Consider the following 16,821-nt stretch of genomic DNA (forward strand, 5'->3'; position numbering starts at 1 on the left):
GTTCCTACCCTTTGCTCCACAGGTTGAAAGGTCATCTCTGAAACTCCCCACCTGCCTGTCACAGCTCTCAGTACTCCGCTCTGTCTGTCCACCTGGGGCAGATTTCCCCCTCAACGCCCAAAGATGGAAAATATCTACACTTGGGAATTCTTCCTATTTAGAAACAAAGATGTCAACATAACAGAGCATTTCTGAAGAGGTTTCATTCTATAAAATGATGGTGGAAAGATCACTTTGAATTGTGCATTTTATTCCATTTTAGAAAGAGTCTTGGGCCGGCCCCGTGGCTTAGCGGTTAAGTGCGTGCGCTCCGTTGCTGGCAGCCCAGGTTCGGATCCCGGGTGCGCACCAACGCACCACTTCTCCGGCCATGCTGAGGCCACGTCCCACATACAGCAACTAGAAGGATGTGCAGCTATGACATACAACTATCTACTGGGGCTTTTGGAGGAAAATAAATAAATAAATAAAATCTTCAAAAAAAAAAAAAGAAAGAGTCTTGCAAGTGGATGACTACATAAAAAAGCAACAGAAAACCCAAGTCAAACTTCTGGGAACAGTTACATTTACTTAACAAGAAATCACTGAGTAAAGTGAAAGACAATGAATGTAATGAATTTGGGGGAAATTTCCAAAGAACAAAATGTACTAAATGTGGCAAAACTGTAATAAATGCATCAAAAATTCACACTAGTGAAAAGGCATAAGAATATAATTAATATGAAAAAGGCCCTCCTCTACAAGTCTCAACTCCATGGACACAGTGATACCCTTATGAATAGGTGAGGAAAGGCTCTTATCGAAATGTGATCCTACTCTGCCGTGGAGAACTCCTACTGGAGAGAGATGCTGAGACTGTAATGTCGAGAAGCTCCCGCCCAGAGCCCCAGTTCACTGGAGCATGTACTCCACACTGGGGAGAACCCATTCATGGGCAATGGATGTGAGAGAGCCCTCAGGTAGAGCCCAGGTCTCATCCAACAGAGAAGAAACCACACAGTCAGAAGCACTTATAAAGTCCACAAATTTGAAAACAGAACTTTATTCAGGGATTCAAATTGATTGATTGGACATCAGAGAAGGCAAAATTGTGCATGCAAATAGCACGGGAAAACCCTCAACCCCCAAGGAACATCAAAGACACAATGGAAGGGAGAGATCTTCTGGCACACCGGGAATCTCCTAGGAGTCAACCTCTGAACACACTGGAGAATTCAGAAAGGAGAGAAACCTCACACATGTACTGAACATGATATACCTTTAGGAATAGAGGACGCCCCACTGCACACAAAATGGTGCGTGCTGTGGAGACCATCTGCAGGTGGACTGATGGGAGATGGCCCGTAAGAAGAAGACAGAACTTGCTGTGCATCAAAGAACTCACATCTGGCAGAAAGGCAGGAATGAGTGTGGGAATGTGGGCAAGTCTTCAGCAGGAAGCCAGGACTCTACGTCAGAAACTTCACACTGGGGAAATCCTCCAAATGTGGAAAAGCTCTTACCAAGAAATCATCCGAACTCCAAGTCATACGGTTCGGAGTGGAGAAAACCGCAAAAATGTAAAAAATGTGGAAAAGTTTTTAACTAAAAGTCAAGACTCATTGCACATCAGAGAATTCATACTGGAAGAAACAGCAAGAAAACAATAAATATAGGAAAACCTTCATTGAGAGATCAGAGCTCACAGACTCTCTAAGAGTTAATATAGGAGAAAAACCCTATAAAAACACTAATACGGAAAAGCCTTCAGCAAGAAAACACACCTCGTTATACATCAGAAAACCCACACAGGAGAGAAGCCCTGTGAAAGGACGAATTTTGGAAAGCATTCAGCAATAAATGAAACTTCATCAGTCACAATGCAGAGAAACCCCAGAAATGCAGCCAATGCGAGCAAGGAGAATCTGTCCACCAACAAGGGGATTCTGAGGAGAAGCCCTATTAATTGAAGCATGTGGAGACACCCAGTCCCCAGGTCAAAATTTATTATGCACCAGAGAGCCTGTATGGGGAGGGTCTCTCTGTTGTACGAAGTGTGGCTGATCTTCAAAATCAGTTCCAGACATTAGATACTAGAGAATTCACACCGATAAGTAAAGAGTCAATTTAACAAATTTAAAATTTACCCCAGGGAAATAAAATTCCATAACTTAAACCAAGCTTTTTGTAAAAAAAAAGATTACTGAAAAATGAACGTCCATGAATCTGAAGTCCAGGCATCTTCCTCCCGCTGCTTCATGCTCGCCTTTCAAAGACCTCCCAGTAAACATGGGGAGAGAAGAGTGTTTACATCCATCCTGAGTTACCCACTTCAATCAATCCTCACCATGGACGCAACTCTCTCTGTCACTGGTCCCAACCTAGAACTCCTGAACATACTCCCTCCCCGGCATCAGAGGAGGGCAAATGCCACCCTGTTGCTTTATTCTCACGCCACTAACACCACACTAGTGTATCTGATTTTCTTAAGGTTCAGAGTCATTTAAGGGAGCAGACATGGGAAAGGAAAACGCTGTACTCTAAGTGTGGCATCTCCCAGAGCCCAGGGGAGAAGATCCCAAAGAAAAGACCTTGACAAAGTAACCTCATAGGCACATCCCAGTTCCTCTGCTCGCTCCCTGTCCTGTGCAGGCCATCTTCTCTCACAGGGCTCTCAGCCAAGGCTCCAGCCCCTCTGTGCTGGCAGAATACTGACCAGAGCCCGAGTTCCTCAGATCTCCTTTCATGGAAACTGCTCCTCCCTGCCTCCAACCCTGTGTTTCACTCTGACGTCTGCACATTCTCACACCCTGCCCAACCCCGAGGCTCTGGTGGTTGATCAAGGGGTGGAAATCTCACCCACACTGGGCCAAGCCCAGGGCTTCATTGTGATCTCTGAACTTGAGACCAGGGAGTGTAAGTTTAGTCTCTCTCTGGAGTAGGATTCTTTTGGTGGCTGCTTCCCACCATGAGTAGAAAGTCTGGTCTGCAGTGAGGAAGTATGAGGCCGACATGCATAGAAGAGCAGGGATAAAAGGTGGCGCGTGGGTCCAGGTCTTTCTGAAGGCCAGCCCCATCCTGATTGTGTGGCCTTCGTGGACTCCCTGTCCTCTGATTGCTCACTGAAGACCTGGACTCTTTCCAGCTTCCACCATGAAGTGAGGGAAAGAAATGAAGAGAGGAGAGGGAACAACTATGCCATTTCATCCCCCGACTTGCTATTTGGGGGCCTCTGTGTCCTCGCCCTTGGGTGGGGCTGCCACGGTGGAAGTCGTCTTGAGGCTCCGCTTCCGCTTCTGCACATTCTGCTCCGGGTGGAACAGGATGACGTAGGTTTTGGGTACATAGAGCATGCCCAGGGACACCGATGCACTCAGGCTCAAGGACACAGTCAGTGTGGTGGTTTGGATGTAGATCTGAGCCGTGGAGGAAGGGACCAGGTGGGACTCAGCCCTATTCTCTTCCACCTCCCCGCCCTCAGGTAGCCTGGAGGTGAGTCTATTTCAGTTGGGTGAATGGGAATGAGCACTTAGAAAAGGACAACAGCATAAGCAAAGGTTCTGAGGCATAAAGAAGTGGCTCCTGAAGAAGTCATGGTGTGGCTCTGGCGTAGGCGGGAAGGAGCGACAGGGACTGAGTGGACAAATGACTGAGGGAAACGAGGGGTTGATTCACAGAGAATGACGCCTGGGGAAACAGTCCATATGCCTAAAAAGGGCTAGAGCATGTTAATGAATGAAGGAACCTGTTTTCAAATGTACAAATGAAGGAATGAACTGAGATTGAATAAAGGAGCGAGTGGGCAAACAAATGGACGATAGGCGTGAATAACAAATGTTCTGCTATACACGTGAATAGATGACAGAATAATGATTGAGACAATGGACTGACAGATTAATGGATTGGCAGACATAAAGTACATGAAGAAGTCATTGAATAAAGACAAATAAATTGACGGTTAGAGGTGTGGATAAACAAATGAATGAATAAAGACAGGAAGAGAGGCATGACTGAGTGAACAAGCAGAGGGAGATGGAAAAACAAATGAGCGAACAAGTCAGTCCATGAATGAATCCACCACCCAAGCGACCATCCAAAGGAGTGGTCCGGCTCTTGGAACAGTGGAGCCCTTCCGTGGACGTGCAGGAAACAAAAGGGGAAGTGAAACCTATGGGGGACCCGGATTACCTTTTCAGCTGACTGGGCGGTGCCAAAGAAGATAGGCACAAAGGCCAGCCAGACGATGCAGGTGGTGTACATGGTGAAGCCAATGGGCTTGGCCTCGTTGAAGGTCTCGGGCACACCTCGGGCCTTGATGGCGTATACCGTGCACGTGACCATGAGCAGGAAGCTGTAGCCCAGGCAGCCAATGAGAGACAGATCTGACATGTCGCACTTGAGCACCCCTCTGGCCTGCTCCGGGTCCACGGTCCGCTGCTCTTCATAGTCGATCACGCTGTGTGGGGGCCGGGCCCCCAACCATGCCATCGCTCCCACCACCTGCAGGAGCCAACACTATATCAGAGACACACCTAGCCCAGCCGCCGACCGAGGTCTCTGGCAGGTTAGAGTCCCTCGAGGCTCCTGGCTTACTGAGTGGGATGCTCAGGCCTGAGAGAGCCACTGTGGAAAGGGAAGGGCCGTCCAGGAGGGGACAGCTAGGCAAAGGCTGTGCCACAGGCTGGGGAGAGAAGGGCTGCATGGAGGTGTGTGCTGGCAACATCGGGGTTGGTTGGGTAAGAGGCCCCAGGATGTCCTAGTCCTGTATTCCAAACACTACTGACCACTGACTGCGCCCCGTGAGGCGCAGGGACTGCGGGCAGAGGCTCTGGAATCAACACACCTTCTCTATCTACAGAATGGGAACCCTCATAAGCTGTTGTGAGGACACCATGCCAGCTTGGGGGAGGAGCCGGAGCCTATCCCAGCAGAGATGTTGTCTCCTCACAGCCCTCCAAGTGGGCAGTATCCTCTCCATTCTGTAGACGTGAGAACACTAGCTTGATCCCGTCTAGCACACAGCAAATCTAGTTCCTGAAAACCCCTTCCTTCTCTCGATCCAGAGAACTGTTGAACAAGGTGTAATGAAACCATATGTGAATGCAGAGTGAAGCTGAGAATAAGGAGGCACTCGATGGAGAGCAGTAAGAATATGAGCTGATGACGGGCAGCCTGGGAGGTTATCAGAGTCAGACACAGGCCCTAATGGAGTGTCAATTCCCCCACAGTGACAGGAGACATGACCTTGAGCCAAGGAAGGCTGGGGAGCGGGAACTAAGACACCTGCATGAAGGCAGGACCCTGGAAGGGCTGCCCCATACATTCGGGCAGGTTGTTCATTGCACAAGAGAGCCTGATTTGGGGGGTGTGCAGGCAGGGCTGAAATCTAACCAACACTCCAGTGCTGTACACCTGGAGCAGGGCTGTGTGATCCTGGAGGAAGGGACGTTTTAAAATAACTTTTACCCCCAGAAGGAGCACCTTTTTGTGATTCTCCCCAAGGCAGCAGCTCCATGAACAAGGGACTGTTAAATAACACCCCGCCCCCTGTCCAGGAAGGCAGCACAGAGGCTCCTCTTAAAACACGCTCTAGAAGGGGGAGAACGTTGCCTATCAGAAACTAAAACCCAAGGCCTGTGATACACAGGAGTGCAACCAAAGGTACCCCACCGACTCTGCAATCCAGCTAATGGATAAAGAATCAGCATCCAGCACATGTAACCAACTCCCACAAAATAACAGAAAATGAGTGAAGCCTAGGAACAGGTACATCACAGGAGAGGAAATTGCAAGGGCCAAGTGCACTGGGAATTAAGTACAGGCAAATTAAAGCAACGAGATCCCATTTCACGTCATCATGTTGGTAAATAACCTAGGGAAGTTGAAGGTGTGCCTCTTTGAAAGGGTCAAGGGTTCCCAAAAAGAAGGGTGTCATGTGGGGCGTCCATAGGTGAGCTGGGGGACACTGAATGTAGCCTACGCTTCTCCATCCTGGGGTGAGGGGCACCATGGGGGTTTCAGGCAGGGAAGCAGTGAGGCGCCCTCTCAGGACGTGCTGGGCACTGAGATTCTGGGCTGACCGGGGAAGCCCAGGCCCTACTATGTGCAGGATGACGGCGGCACCTGCCAGGCGTGGAGAAGTGCAGGGACCCAGGCCTGTGGGTGGGAATGAACGTGCAGAGCTGGGGAGGGAGAATGGCTCACCTGGAGTGGAGAGTGCGCCGTGTCAAGACGAGCTGAGCACGGGCTCCCCACCTGGCCCTGAGAACTGGGCTGATGCTGCAGTGTCACACAATGTCACACACACCTGTCTCTTAGTACCCTCTGCACAGAAGGCAGCCAGTGGTGGCCAGACCATGAGAGTCACGTCCAGTGCTGTGACAGCACGTCTTAGAGAAAGCCCCAAGGAAAGTCTGCTTCTGCTGCACAGATTCACAACATCCTGGCCCTCTATGGACCTGGGTGCTCCCCTCCACGGTAACATCCCTGGCGCCCAGGCCTCTGATCCAGGTCACCCCAGTGACAGGGCTGCAGGAGCTCCCTTGTTGGAAACAGACTCTTTGCTTGAGAACAATTCATCAGAGAGTTCTTTGAACTGTGTTTGATACGGGAGCCAAATTGTGGAAGAGCGTGTTCAGTTCACGAAAATAGTTTCCCTGCTTTACAGAAAAATAGCTGGATGCTTGCACTTACTGACCCACTTTCCTTCAAGGAGTGGGCAGGGGCATGGCCGCCGTTAGATTAGTTCTTCCGGGTACAGGAGAACAGGAGGGCCCTATCTCCTGCGGCTTTTTTTTTTTTTTTGTAACATAGGAGCCAGAATAGAAAAAAGTGACTCTCTGATTCCTAAAGTGGAAGACAGCTCCTCCTCCAACCCCAGGTCGGATCCGCCCACCCTGTCACCTTGGGAGCCTGAGGACCCACCTGCACGAAGGTGAGGCTGAAGGTGATGACCAGCTGAGACGTGGGGCTGATGAAGGGAGGGGGCGTGACCGAGCGCTTCCCTTGCTCGAAGATGCGGTGGATGCGGTTGGTCTTGGTGAGCAAGGCAGAGTAGCTGAGGGTGGTGCCCAGGCCGAGGAAGAGCCTCCGGGCAGCGCAGACAGCGGCCCCGGGCTCGGCCACCATGAGGAAGGTGATGGCGTAGATGAGGAAGATGCCGGTGAGGAGGACGTAGCTGAGCTCGCGGCCAGACGCCCGGACGATAGGCGTGTTGTTGTGCCGCACAAAGGTGGCCACCACCGTGGTGGTGGCCAGGATGCCCAGCACAGCCAAGAGGAGGGGCGGGGCCGCCCAGGGCGAGGACCAGGTCAGAGTGACCACGGGCGTGGGGCGGCAGCCCGTGTGGTTGCGCGTGGGCCTCATGTCCCTGGGGCAGGCCTCGCACGTGAACTCGTCCACCTGGAAGCGGTACCCATCACAGGCCTCACAGTGCCAACAGCAGGGGACGCCCTTCACCATCTTTTTCCGCTCACCTGGCCCACAGGGGAGGCTGCACTGAGACTGGGGCACCTCGCGGGGATCTCCCGACCACTGTAGGGCTTCCACCTGCGACACAGGAAACACGGACCTGTGACCTACGCCTCCAGGAACCGTGAGCCGCCTCCCGACCCCGGAGCTCAGCCTGTGCCACTCACGTCCAGCCTGAGGTCCTCTGCCCACTGGCCCACAGCCTGGTAGATGCCACTGCCCGCACTGCCATTGGCCGCCTGGTACTGGAAGATGTCGTACCGCCCGGGTGCATCCCCGTTCTCGTTGAACATCACAGGCGTTCCTGCGCTGCCTGGAGGGGAGAGCCTGTCAGCCCAGCTGGTTCTTCAGCCCATCAGAGCCAGCCTCCTGGAGAGGCCCAGGCCCAGCCAGGACAAAGGAAGAGCTCAACAAACGCACATGCAAAGATGCTCAACATTGTCAGGGAAATGCAACTCAAAACCACAGAGAGGGGGCCAGGCCATGGCGTAGCAATTAAGTGCCCACGCTCCGCTGCTGGGGGCACGGGTTGGGATCCCTGGTGCGCACAGATGCACTGCTTTCCAGGCCATGCTGTGGCGGCGTCCCATATAAAGTGGAGGAAGATGGGCACACACGTTAGCCCAGGGCCAATCTTCCTCAGCAAAAAGAGGAGGATTGGCATGGATGTTAGCTCAGGGCTGATCTTCCTCACTAAATAAATAAATAAATAAAATTAAAAAAAAAAAAAAAACACCAAGAGGTACCTCCTCCTACCCATTAGGATGGCCGCTGTCAAAACAACAGAAAATAACAGGTGCTTGTGAGGGTGTGGAGAAATTAGAACGCTATGCTTTGCTGGTGGCAATGTAAAATGGTGCAGTCACTGTGGAAAACAGTACGGCAGTTCCTCAAAAAATTAAACATAGATTACCACATGATCCAGCAATTCCATTTCTAGGTATATATCCAAAATAATTGAAAGCAGAGACTCAAAGAGATATTTGTACATCTACATTCATAGCAGCATTATTCACCATAGCCAAAAGGTAGATGCAACCCAAGTGTTCATTGGGGGTTGAATGGATAAACAAAATATGGTCTATCCATACAATGGAATATTATTCAGTCTTAAAAAGGAAGGACATTCTGACACATGCTACAACAAAGATGAGCCTTGAGGACATTGTGCTCAGTGAAATAAGCCAGTCTCAAAAGGACAAATACTGTATGATTCCACTCATACGAGGTCCCTGGAGTAGTCAGACTCATAGATACAGAAAGGAGGATGGTGGTTGCCAGGGGTTGGGGGAGTGGGAGAGTTAGTGTTTAACGGAGAGTTAGTGTTTAATGAGCACAGGGTTTCAGTTTTGCAAGAAAAGAGTTCTTGAGGTTGGTTGCACAACAATGTACACCACTAAACTGTACGCTTAAAAATGGTTCAGACAGTAAATATTCTGGTATGTGTATGTTACCACAATGAAAAAAAGAAAAAAGAAAGAGCTGAACTGCTCAGGCGAGAGGATGGGTTTAGACTTGGATGAAGGTCTGAGTGGTGGCATGATATTTGTACGGATTTGAACACTCAGCTTTATTTCTTTTAGAAGCTTGTTCTCCCAGCTTGTAGAGCTGGTCTGCAGTAATGTTAAGTTGCGCTATTTGGCAGAGAGAAGGTGCTCAACACTGAATGGAAGAACAGAGTTTTTACTTTTATTTTTTTTATTATTTATCTATTTATTTATTTATTTATTTTGTGTGTGTGTGTGAGGAAGATCAGCCCTGAGCTAACATCCGAAGCCAATCTTCCTCTTTTTGCTGAGGAAGATTGGCCCTGAGCTAACATTTGTTACCAATCCTCCTCTACTTTATACGGGACGCCTGCCACAGCATGGCTTGATAAGCGATGCGTAGGTCCACGCCTGGGATCCGAACCTGCAAACTCTGGGCCGCAGAAGCGGAGCGTGCAAACTTAACCACTACAGCACCGGGCCGGCCCCTTTACTTTTATTAAGGACAGTAACTGAATAAGAAGTGTCTCTCTCCCCACAAACCATGAGCACAGCTGAGTCCCTGTGGGCCTCTTCAGAAGCCTTCATGTGAGCCCTGACCATGCGCCAGGTGCTCTCCTGGCATCAGGAGGACATACCCGGCTCGCGTCTGTGCTCCAGCCATGCAGGGCCTTGCTGGGGCCGCGTTTGGGAGCCTGAGACTCAGAGTGGGCAGCAAATGCACCTTCTGCCCAGTCTGCACTGGGCCCCACGCACCCACAGTCCAGATGCCTCCACGCTCTGTGCCATGGAGGGGAGAGTTGTGTGTGCCCCTTTGAGGGCTCCAGGCAGAAGAGGTCACAGAGAAGTTCCCCAACACCTGAAGTTTGCAAGTTGGGGCAAGGGTGCTGAAGCCTGGGGAAGCAGGAGTGTTCAGAACTGGTCCCCAGAACTTGGCTCAAGCCTCCAGCTCTCAGGCCCAGGTGCCCCCACTGTACCTCCTGCCTCTCCCATCCCTTGGATCCTGCATCATCCCAGGTCCCGCAGAGAACTCCATCCCAGCCGGCTTCCCCTCACTCAAGCAGGGGCTCTGGCTCCCACTCACCATTGAAGCGGACCGCCCGAATATACTGCAGCAGCATCCGCCCATCAGTGGGCTCCATCGCCGGGCACAGGCCTGTGTGCCCGGGGCAGAGGGCCTGGTGCATGCTGTGGAGGGCGTGGGCGATGGCGTACACAGCATCAATCACAAACTGCACCTTCCCCTCCTGCTCGTAGGCGGAGTCCCGGCCAATGCGTTCCTTGCCTGTCCCAGGGAGGCCGGGAGGAAGTGTGCCTGGCCCCCAGATGCCCAACCTGGCCTCCACCTTCTCCCTCGCCACCCTCACCACCCTGGGCCGCTCTCACCTGTGCATTTGCGGGTGGAATCATCTGACTGGGTACCTGAGCTGGTCAGTTTGCAGTTAAAATTCTCTTCCCAGAACTCGGCAAACCAGATGTTTCGGCGGTTGTTCTCCAGGGAGCGGGTCATGAAGTACTGGTCAAATCCTGAGAGGAAAGGAAGGAGGGAGGGGGGTGGCAACTGTCTGAGCCAGCCATGGTTCTCCTGTGTCCCTTCACCACTTGCTCACTTTGCAGCTAGGAGTGCCCACACGACCAAGTTCTGGCTGGTGAGTTCAAAGCCATCTGGGGGCTCCAGGGTAGTATTTGCATCCTGATGAAAACTCAGAGCCTCACCACATAAAAGACTTTTAAGCTGCCCCTTCTTTCCTGGTTAGGATGCTGCTGTGAAGATGTAATGGGTGGAGCTTCAGCAGCCACTTTGTGAATAAGATGCCACAATCGTGAAGACACATAGCAACCACAGAGGATGAGAGATAGAGTGGGGACAGAGCTCAGGGCTTCAAGAACATCAGTGACTCACTGCCCCGAACGTGAAGTCACCTACTTTCAGACCTCTTGTCTTGTGACAAAACACCTTTATTGCTAAAACCACTCTTGGTCTAGATTGTCACTTGCCACTAAATGCATTCTAAGGGAAAGAAAGAGTGTGAAGGTGTGTACCCCCAAAAGGTTGGGAGCCCCTGGGATTCAGGGCGCAGGCTTTACAAGGATCTGTGCTTCATAAAATAGCCCTGAAGCACCTCATCAAGGGTGGGAAAATGCGCAATCTTGTTGTAAAATGAACATCCCCGCTGAATTCTTCCAGATATCTCACAGGTGGATGCGGGGCGAGGCCTCACCATCTGATTAACAGGACAGTGTGTCCCACATCCTTGTTTCTTTCCCTCCCACCCCTGCCCTCAAATTAGAGTGCCTTTGGCAGAACCAGGAAGACAGGCATCGAATTAAAACAAAAAAAACTAACAATTCTTCACCCTGCGCGTGGGGTGTGTTCTTCCTCATTTGCCAACTCATCCACACACTCCTGGAGGGATGTGTTCACAGAGTCCCAGAATTCTGGAATCTAGAAGGGACCTGGCTTGAGGTACACTTTTACAGGTGGGGAAAATGCATGCCCCCAGGTGGGGACGTGGGGAGGGACAGCAGAGGTGGGGATACAGAGGAGGGCTCCCTGCACTCGCCATCGATGGAGGCCCTTTTGGGCAGGATGGTGATGGCCCCCACGGCCACGTCCTCCAGGTTCAGGATGGGTGAGATCTTGGATCCCCAGCTGTCCGAGCCGACCCACAGGAAGTGGCCAGTCAGGTTGGCCTGGTGTGCAGCCTCCAGGACCCTCCTGGCAGGAATAGGGCTGGGGGTGAGCAAAGGCCCGAGATCCTCCTCCAACTCACCCCAGCACTTCCCATTCTTCTCTCTCCATCTTTCCAATCACATCCACATCACTCATCAGACCCTCGTTTGTCAGGAAAAATGGGGCATAGGGTGTTTAGGACACTTGCCCTGGGCTTCAGGGCAGCCAGGCCCTGACCCCAGGCCTGCCCTCCTGTTCCGTGCACTGTAGCCCACTTCACTCCGCCTGGAAGAAGGGCCTCCCTTCCTCTGGCAGAGTCTCCTGCTGGGGATCAGGCCGGGTCTGTGGTCTCCTGCTGATAGCCCCTGGACTGGCCTGGGCTCCTTCCCTGACAGCTCATTTTCTGCACTAGATCTGCCCATGGGTCTCTCTCACACTGTGGATTATAAAAACAGACAAGGATTCTTGTGTGTTTCCCTTGTCTACACTTGGAGCATCTCCATTCAGACTAGGCCTGGTTCATTTCTGAGGGCACCAGAGAGGCGGCAGCAGGAAAGCGTGTGGGGGCAGGCCGATGAGGGCAGGTGAGAAAGAGGGAAAGGGAGGAAGGGAGGATGAGCATGGCTGGGGGGTGTGTGAGAAGAGGAGGCAGGGGCTTCAAGGAGAGCCTTCGAAGAACACTACGACTGAACTCGCCATTCATCCCACCTGATGTCATCCTCATTGGCAAAGATGATGATGCCCCGGGCGTTGGGTGTCTCCATGAGTCTCCTGATCACCTTCTTGAATTCTCCTGGCTTTGGTTCCCTGGGGATCTTGATGGACTGGGCAATACAGACCCCCCCTGGGTGTCGGGGATGCCAAAGTCAGCTCTCATCCCACCCACCCACCCACCAGAGCTGCCGCCACGCATGACTATCACTGGGTCTGAGTCCTCCAAAGAAAAGGGGCACTTGCCCATGGGGGGCACCATCCAGGCTCCCCACCATGGACCCAGTGCCCCATCTCATGGCTTCCACCCTGTCCAACGGCCCCTGGCTCACCCCTCTATAGGTTTCTTGATGCCTCGGACCCCCTGCCCCCAGCTCACCAGCCTCGCGGGAGATCTGCACAAAGGCCTCAACCCCGCTCTCGCCATAGTTGCCCTCGGAGGCCAGTGTGGACACGTAGTTCCATCCCAGTGCCCTCACGATGTCCACCATGGCCTGGGCCTGGTAGGAGTCAGGCGGCACCACGCGGGAGAAGAAGTCGAAGCGTGTAGAGTCACTGAGCTCAGGGGCCGTGGAGGCATAGCTGATCTGGGGTATCTGCAGCGGGGAAGGACACCTGGGCTGTGGATGGAGGGTCAGTGACCCTAGGGAGGGAGGGCAGTGGGGATCCAGGACACGGCTGGAGGCATAGAAGTCTGAGGTTAGGGTGCTGAGGGCCAGCTGGAACTGCCACACGGAAAGGCCAGAAGGTTGGGGGAAGATCTGCATTTTCTGAACGGGTCTGATGAAATATGCGAGGTCTGAGGGTCTAAGGGAGAGGGCAGGGCCACCATACACAGTTGCGCAGGGTGTGTCCTGAGCAAAGGGGAAGTAGAGACTCAAGTCCAGTCCTCAGCACAGGCTGCATCTGCCTGGGGAAAGGAACACCCTTGTCAGCCCCAGAGGACGACATGATTTCCTAATTCCTACAAAAGGGTTGTCTGTGTGGGTGGTCGGCAGCCCCAGGAGGGGTCAGAGCAGGCAGGGGAGCTGGGGAAGGGCATTTGATTCCAGGCTGTGTCTGGGCTCATGGAGGGGCCCGTTTTGAACTGGGTTTATCTGTGCATTAGAGTGACTGACAGCGGATTACAGCTGAGCTGATCCAGGATAAGCGGGAGGAGTATGCAAGGGGAGAGGAGAACGGGAGCAGAAGGCGGAAGAAGCCGGTGGAGGGAGGCTGGCAGAGAGAGCGGTGAATCAGAACCACGTTCAAGAAGGACACACTCACAAGCCAAAGAGCAAAAGGGAGCCAGTGGGGGCTGGTGTGAAAGGTCAGAGGCGGAGAAGGTTCTGGAAAGAGTGGGCTGGGGCTGGTCTCAGGGAAAGGGTTGTTTGAAGCAGGGCAGAAAGAAAGTGTGGAGACAGTACGGAAAGGGGAGGGAAAGAGCAAGAGGGAGAGAGAGGAGAGAGGGAAGGAGGAAGGGGAAGAGAGAGAGAGAGAGACCAGGAGACAGAAAGAGAAAAACAAGAAGAACGACAAAGAAAGAGGGAAAATCAGAGAAAAGGAGGCAGAGAGAGGCCCTCTGGCTACAGTGCCATTCATGGATGTGCAGTTACTCTGGGCAGTCCAGACACTGTAGATAATCTTCAGAACAACATGCCCACACAGGTGGAAACTCCTTATGGAAATTCATTGAAAATATCTGAGTTCACAGCCACGCGACTGTGGGAAGTGAACTCGGAAACCCTCATCTTTGCTTCTGGACCAGCAACTGCAAAACGGCCCCCAGGGAGACAAATCTGGCCCAGGGTTGCATTTTGTGCTCTACACCTTTATTTTTTTAATTTTTGAATTTGTAGCCAGTGTCTAAAATCTGGGGGTGCAGAACCACCTCAGTCTTGGGCTGAGCAGGCAGCAGTGGGACCCGGGCTCACAGGGTCCTGCTCACTCAGCTACAGTCCCCAGCTGGCCCCAGAAGGCCCTTGAGTTTGAGACGTCTGCACTCGACCCTTCGACACAGGGAAAGGGACAGAAACCAGAGCTCCAGGCAGGGCAGGGGACAGAGCACACAAATGGACAGACGTGGGCAGGAGACACCAGACAGAGATTCCCCCACCCTCCCAACACACACACACACACACACACAGGGAGGCCACACACTTCTCCCACTGCCAACTAGAAGTTGTGTCTGTGTGCTCCACACCGAAGCTACTATCCAGGGGAAACTGGGGTAGGGAGAATTAAATGGATGCAGACGATGGAGGGGAGCCCAGATAAAACCTCTCCCCAGCATGCATGGGGTAGAAACAGAGGCCACTCCTGGGAGAATCAGCAAAACTCTCAAGAAACAGATGTCCCCTCCCCTAGCCAGATGGAAGCAAAGCCTTCCTCTCTCCACAGAAAGATGGGAGGACAGAGACATCCCCTCCCCTCACAGAACCCCAGCAAAACTGTCCCAGTGAATGACAGAAAACCTCCAAACGCTAATGCCAAAGGCCCCTAATCCCTGATTCCTATGGCCCCCCAAGTCACTGCCCCCTAGATTGCAAAGAAGGTGCTGCCTCCCACAGAAGATAGTTCCCTAAAGATGAGGGCTCCGCAGGCCCACCCAGGCATCTCCCACAGGGCAGGGCCCTGGAGGGAAGCCCTCTAGAAAGGAGACCCCACTGTGGCCTCTTTCAAAGGTCCCTTGAAAGACCATTGAAGGCAGACGTTTTGGAATTGGATTTAAATGATGATCAAAAGGAGCAGAGTGGTAAAGTCCTTGTGGGCCACCCCCGCTTCCCCCCCATCCCCGCCCCCAACCAGCCAGAGGCATGTCCCAGTTGCCCCACAGGAAGGAGGGCCCTAATTTCGGGGAGAACTTTCCTCTCATCACCCAGAGCTCTACACAGGGCTCGGGGGGCAGGACCACCACGCACGGTTGTGCGGGGCGTGCCCAAAGCAAGGGCACTCGAGCAAGGGGCCAGGTGGAGGCTCAAGTCCAGGCCGCCGGCTCTCGCCAGTCGGCCCGGGCACAGGCTGCACCTCGTCAGCCCAGAGGGAAAGCGTCCTCATTCCCACAAAGGGCGGCGGTGCGGGCGGCAGCCTTGGGAGGGCGCAGAGCAGACAGGGGAGGCCGAGGCGGCTGGGCTGAGACTCAGGCTTGCGTCTGGCCCAGCGGACAGGGCTTCTCTGAAGCAGCTGTTGATCTTTCTGAACTAGAGTGATTTCTGCAAGGAGACTGGACCTCAGCCACCCCGAAGGCGAGAACGGGAGAGACGCCAGACCCCGAATACGGCCCCGCGGCCCTCACCGCAAACAGGCGCAGCACGTTGGCGACCATGATGGAGACAGAACTGGCCGAGGCGCCCACCACGGCCACTACGCGCTCGGGGGGCGCGGCGCGCAGCGGGGGGACACCCCCCGGGCAGCGCACCGCCGCCTCGTCGCCGTCGCCGCGGCCACGGATCAGCGCCTGCACGAAGCTCAGCGCCTGCTCCAGCGCGTACGTGTCCCTGGAGCAAGTGTCGAGCAGCCGCGCGCCCAGGCGCACGCCGGGCAGCAGCTCGGGGTCGGCGTTCACGCGGTCCAGCGCGTACAGCATGGCCTCCAGTCGGTGCACGCCCTGCTCCTTCTTCAGCGGCCCGCACGCCCTGCCCGCCGCGCCCCGTGCGTGCACCGGGAACAGGCCGCCCAGCGTGAGGCCGCCCGCCACGCGCACTGAGCCCGCGGCGCACGCCACTCCCGCCTGCGCCAGCGCCACCAGCGGCGGCAGCAGCGCCACGAGCGACGGCGCTCGGGCGCTCCGGGTCCGGGCCATGGGCTCGCCAGCTGCGGAGGGAAGACAGGGCGAGGAGGGGAACAGACAGGAGAACGCTAAGAGTGCCCCGGGTCAGGGGAGAGGGGAGGGAGCCCCGGGTCCTGGAAGAGGGGAAGCGCGCAATAAATGTCGGCTGAGCCAGGTGCAGAATAGATGCACTACCCTCGCCTAGCCTTCCCAGGCCGCCATCTTGTTCTCACACCCTCTGAACCTTATCACATGGGTCCCCCTGCCCGACCACTGTGTCCACCGCTCCAGTCTTGCCCTTCCCGACAGCATGGGCCGCCCTTCCTCGGGGCCCCTCCCCAGGGCACACCCAGGCCCCTTCGTAGCCACACTCACCTGCGCCAGCCGCTGTCGGTTCAGGGCACGGCTGTGACAGATGCGGAGGGCCCTGATCGAGAGAGGATTTAAGGATTCCGGGGGAGGGATGAGAGGCCGTCCTGAGAGCGGAGACCCCTCCTGAGCATGGGGTGTGCGCAGAACCAGCGCTCCGCGTCTCCTTTCCCTTCCTCTCCTACTCCCTGAGTTTTTCTTTCCTGCCTTTGGATGTGTCTCTGACCCCGACTGTCTCTGGCTGTCTCTGACAGACACGCTCTGTCCTTCTCTCTTACTCTGTTTCTCTCTCACTCTGTCTCTGGCTTTCTCCCCACCCCTCTTCTGTCTCTCTTCTCTTTCTGTCTTAGTCTCTTTCTCTCTCTCTCTCTCTCAATTTCTCT

At 54.0% G+C, this 16,821-nt stretch overlaps 1 protein-coding gene across 1 annotated transcript; it reads right to left on the reverse strand.

Annotated features, from left to right (window-relative positions):
* Nucleotides 1–1,184: 1,184 nt before the first annotated feature.
* GRM6 (glutamate metabotropic receptor 6) lies at nucleotides 1,185–16,410 on the reverse strand. The gene is made up of 10 exons (XM_058547788.1): nucleotides 15,596–16,410; nucleotides 12,701–12,917; nucleotides 12,319–12,454; nucleotides 11,501–11,655; nucleotides 10,323–10,463; nucleotides 10,021–10,221; nucleotides 7,617–7,762; nucleotides 6,904–7,527; nucleotides 4,168–4,479; nucleotides 1,185–3,395 (listed from the first exon to the last, which is right to left on the reverse strand). Exons 1-10 carry the CDS (start codon nucleotides 16,100–16,102, stop codon nucleotides 3,198–3,200), a joined length of 2,637 nt encoding a protein of 878 aa, XP_058403771.1. The 5' UTR covers nucleotides 16,103–16,410; the 3' UTR covers nucleotides 1,185–3,197.
* Between the last annotated feature and the right edge of the window lie 411 nt (nucleotides 16,411–16,821).

Source organism: Diceros bicornis, chromosome 1 (genome assembly GCF_020826845.1).
Source record: "Diceros bicornis minor isolate mBicDic1 chromosome 1, mDicBic1.mat.cur, whole genome shotgun sequence".
Taxonomy (NCBI): domain Eukaryota; kingdom Metazoa; phylum Chordata; class Mammalia; order Perissodactyla; family Rhinocerotidae; genus Diceros; species Diceros bicornis.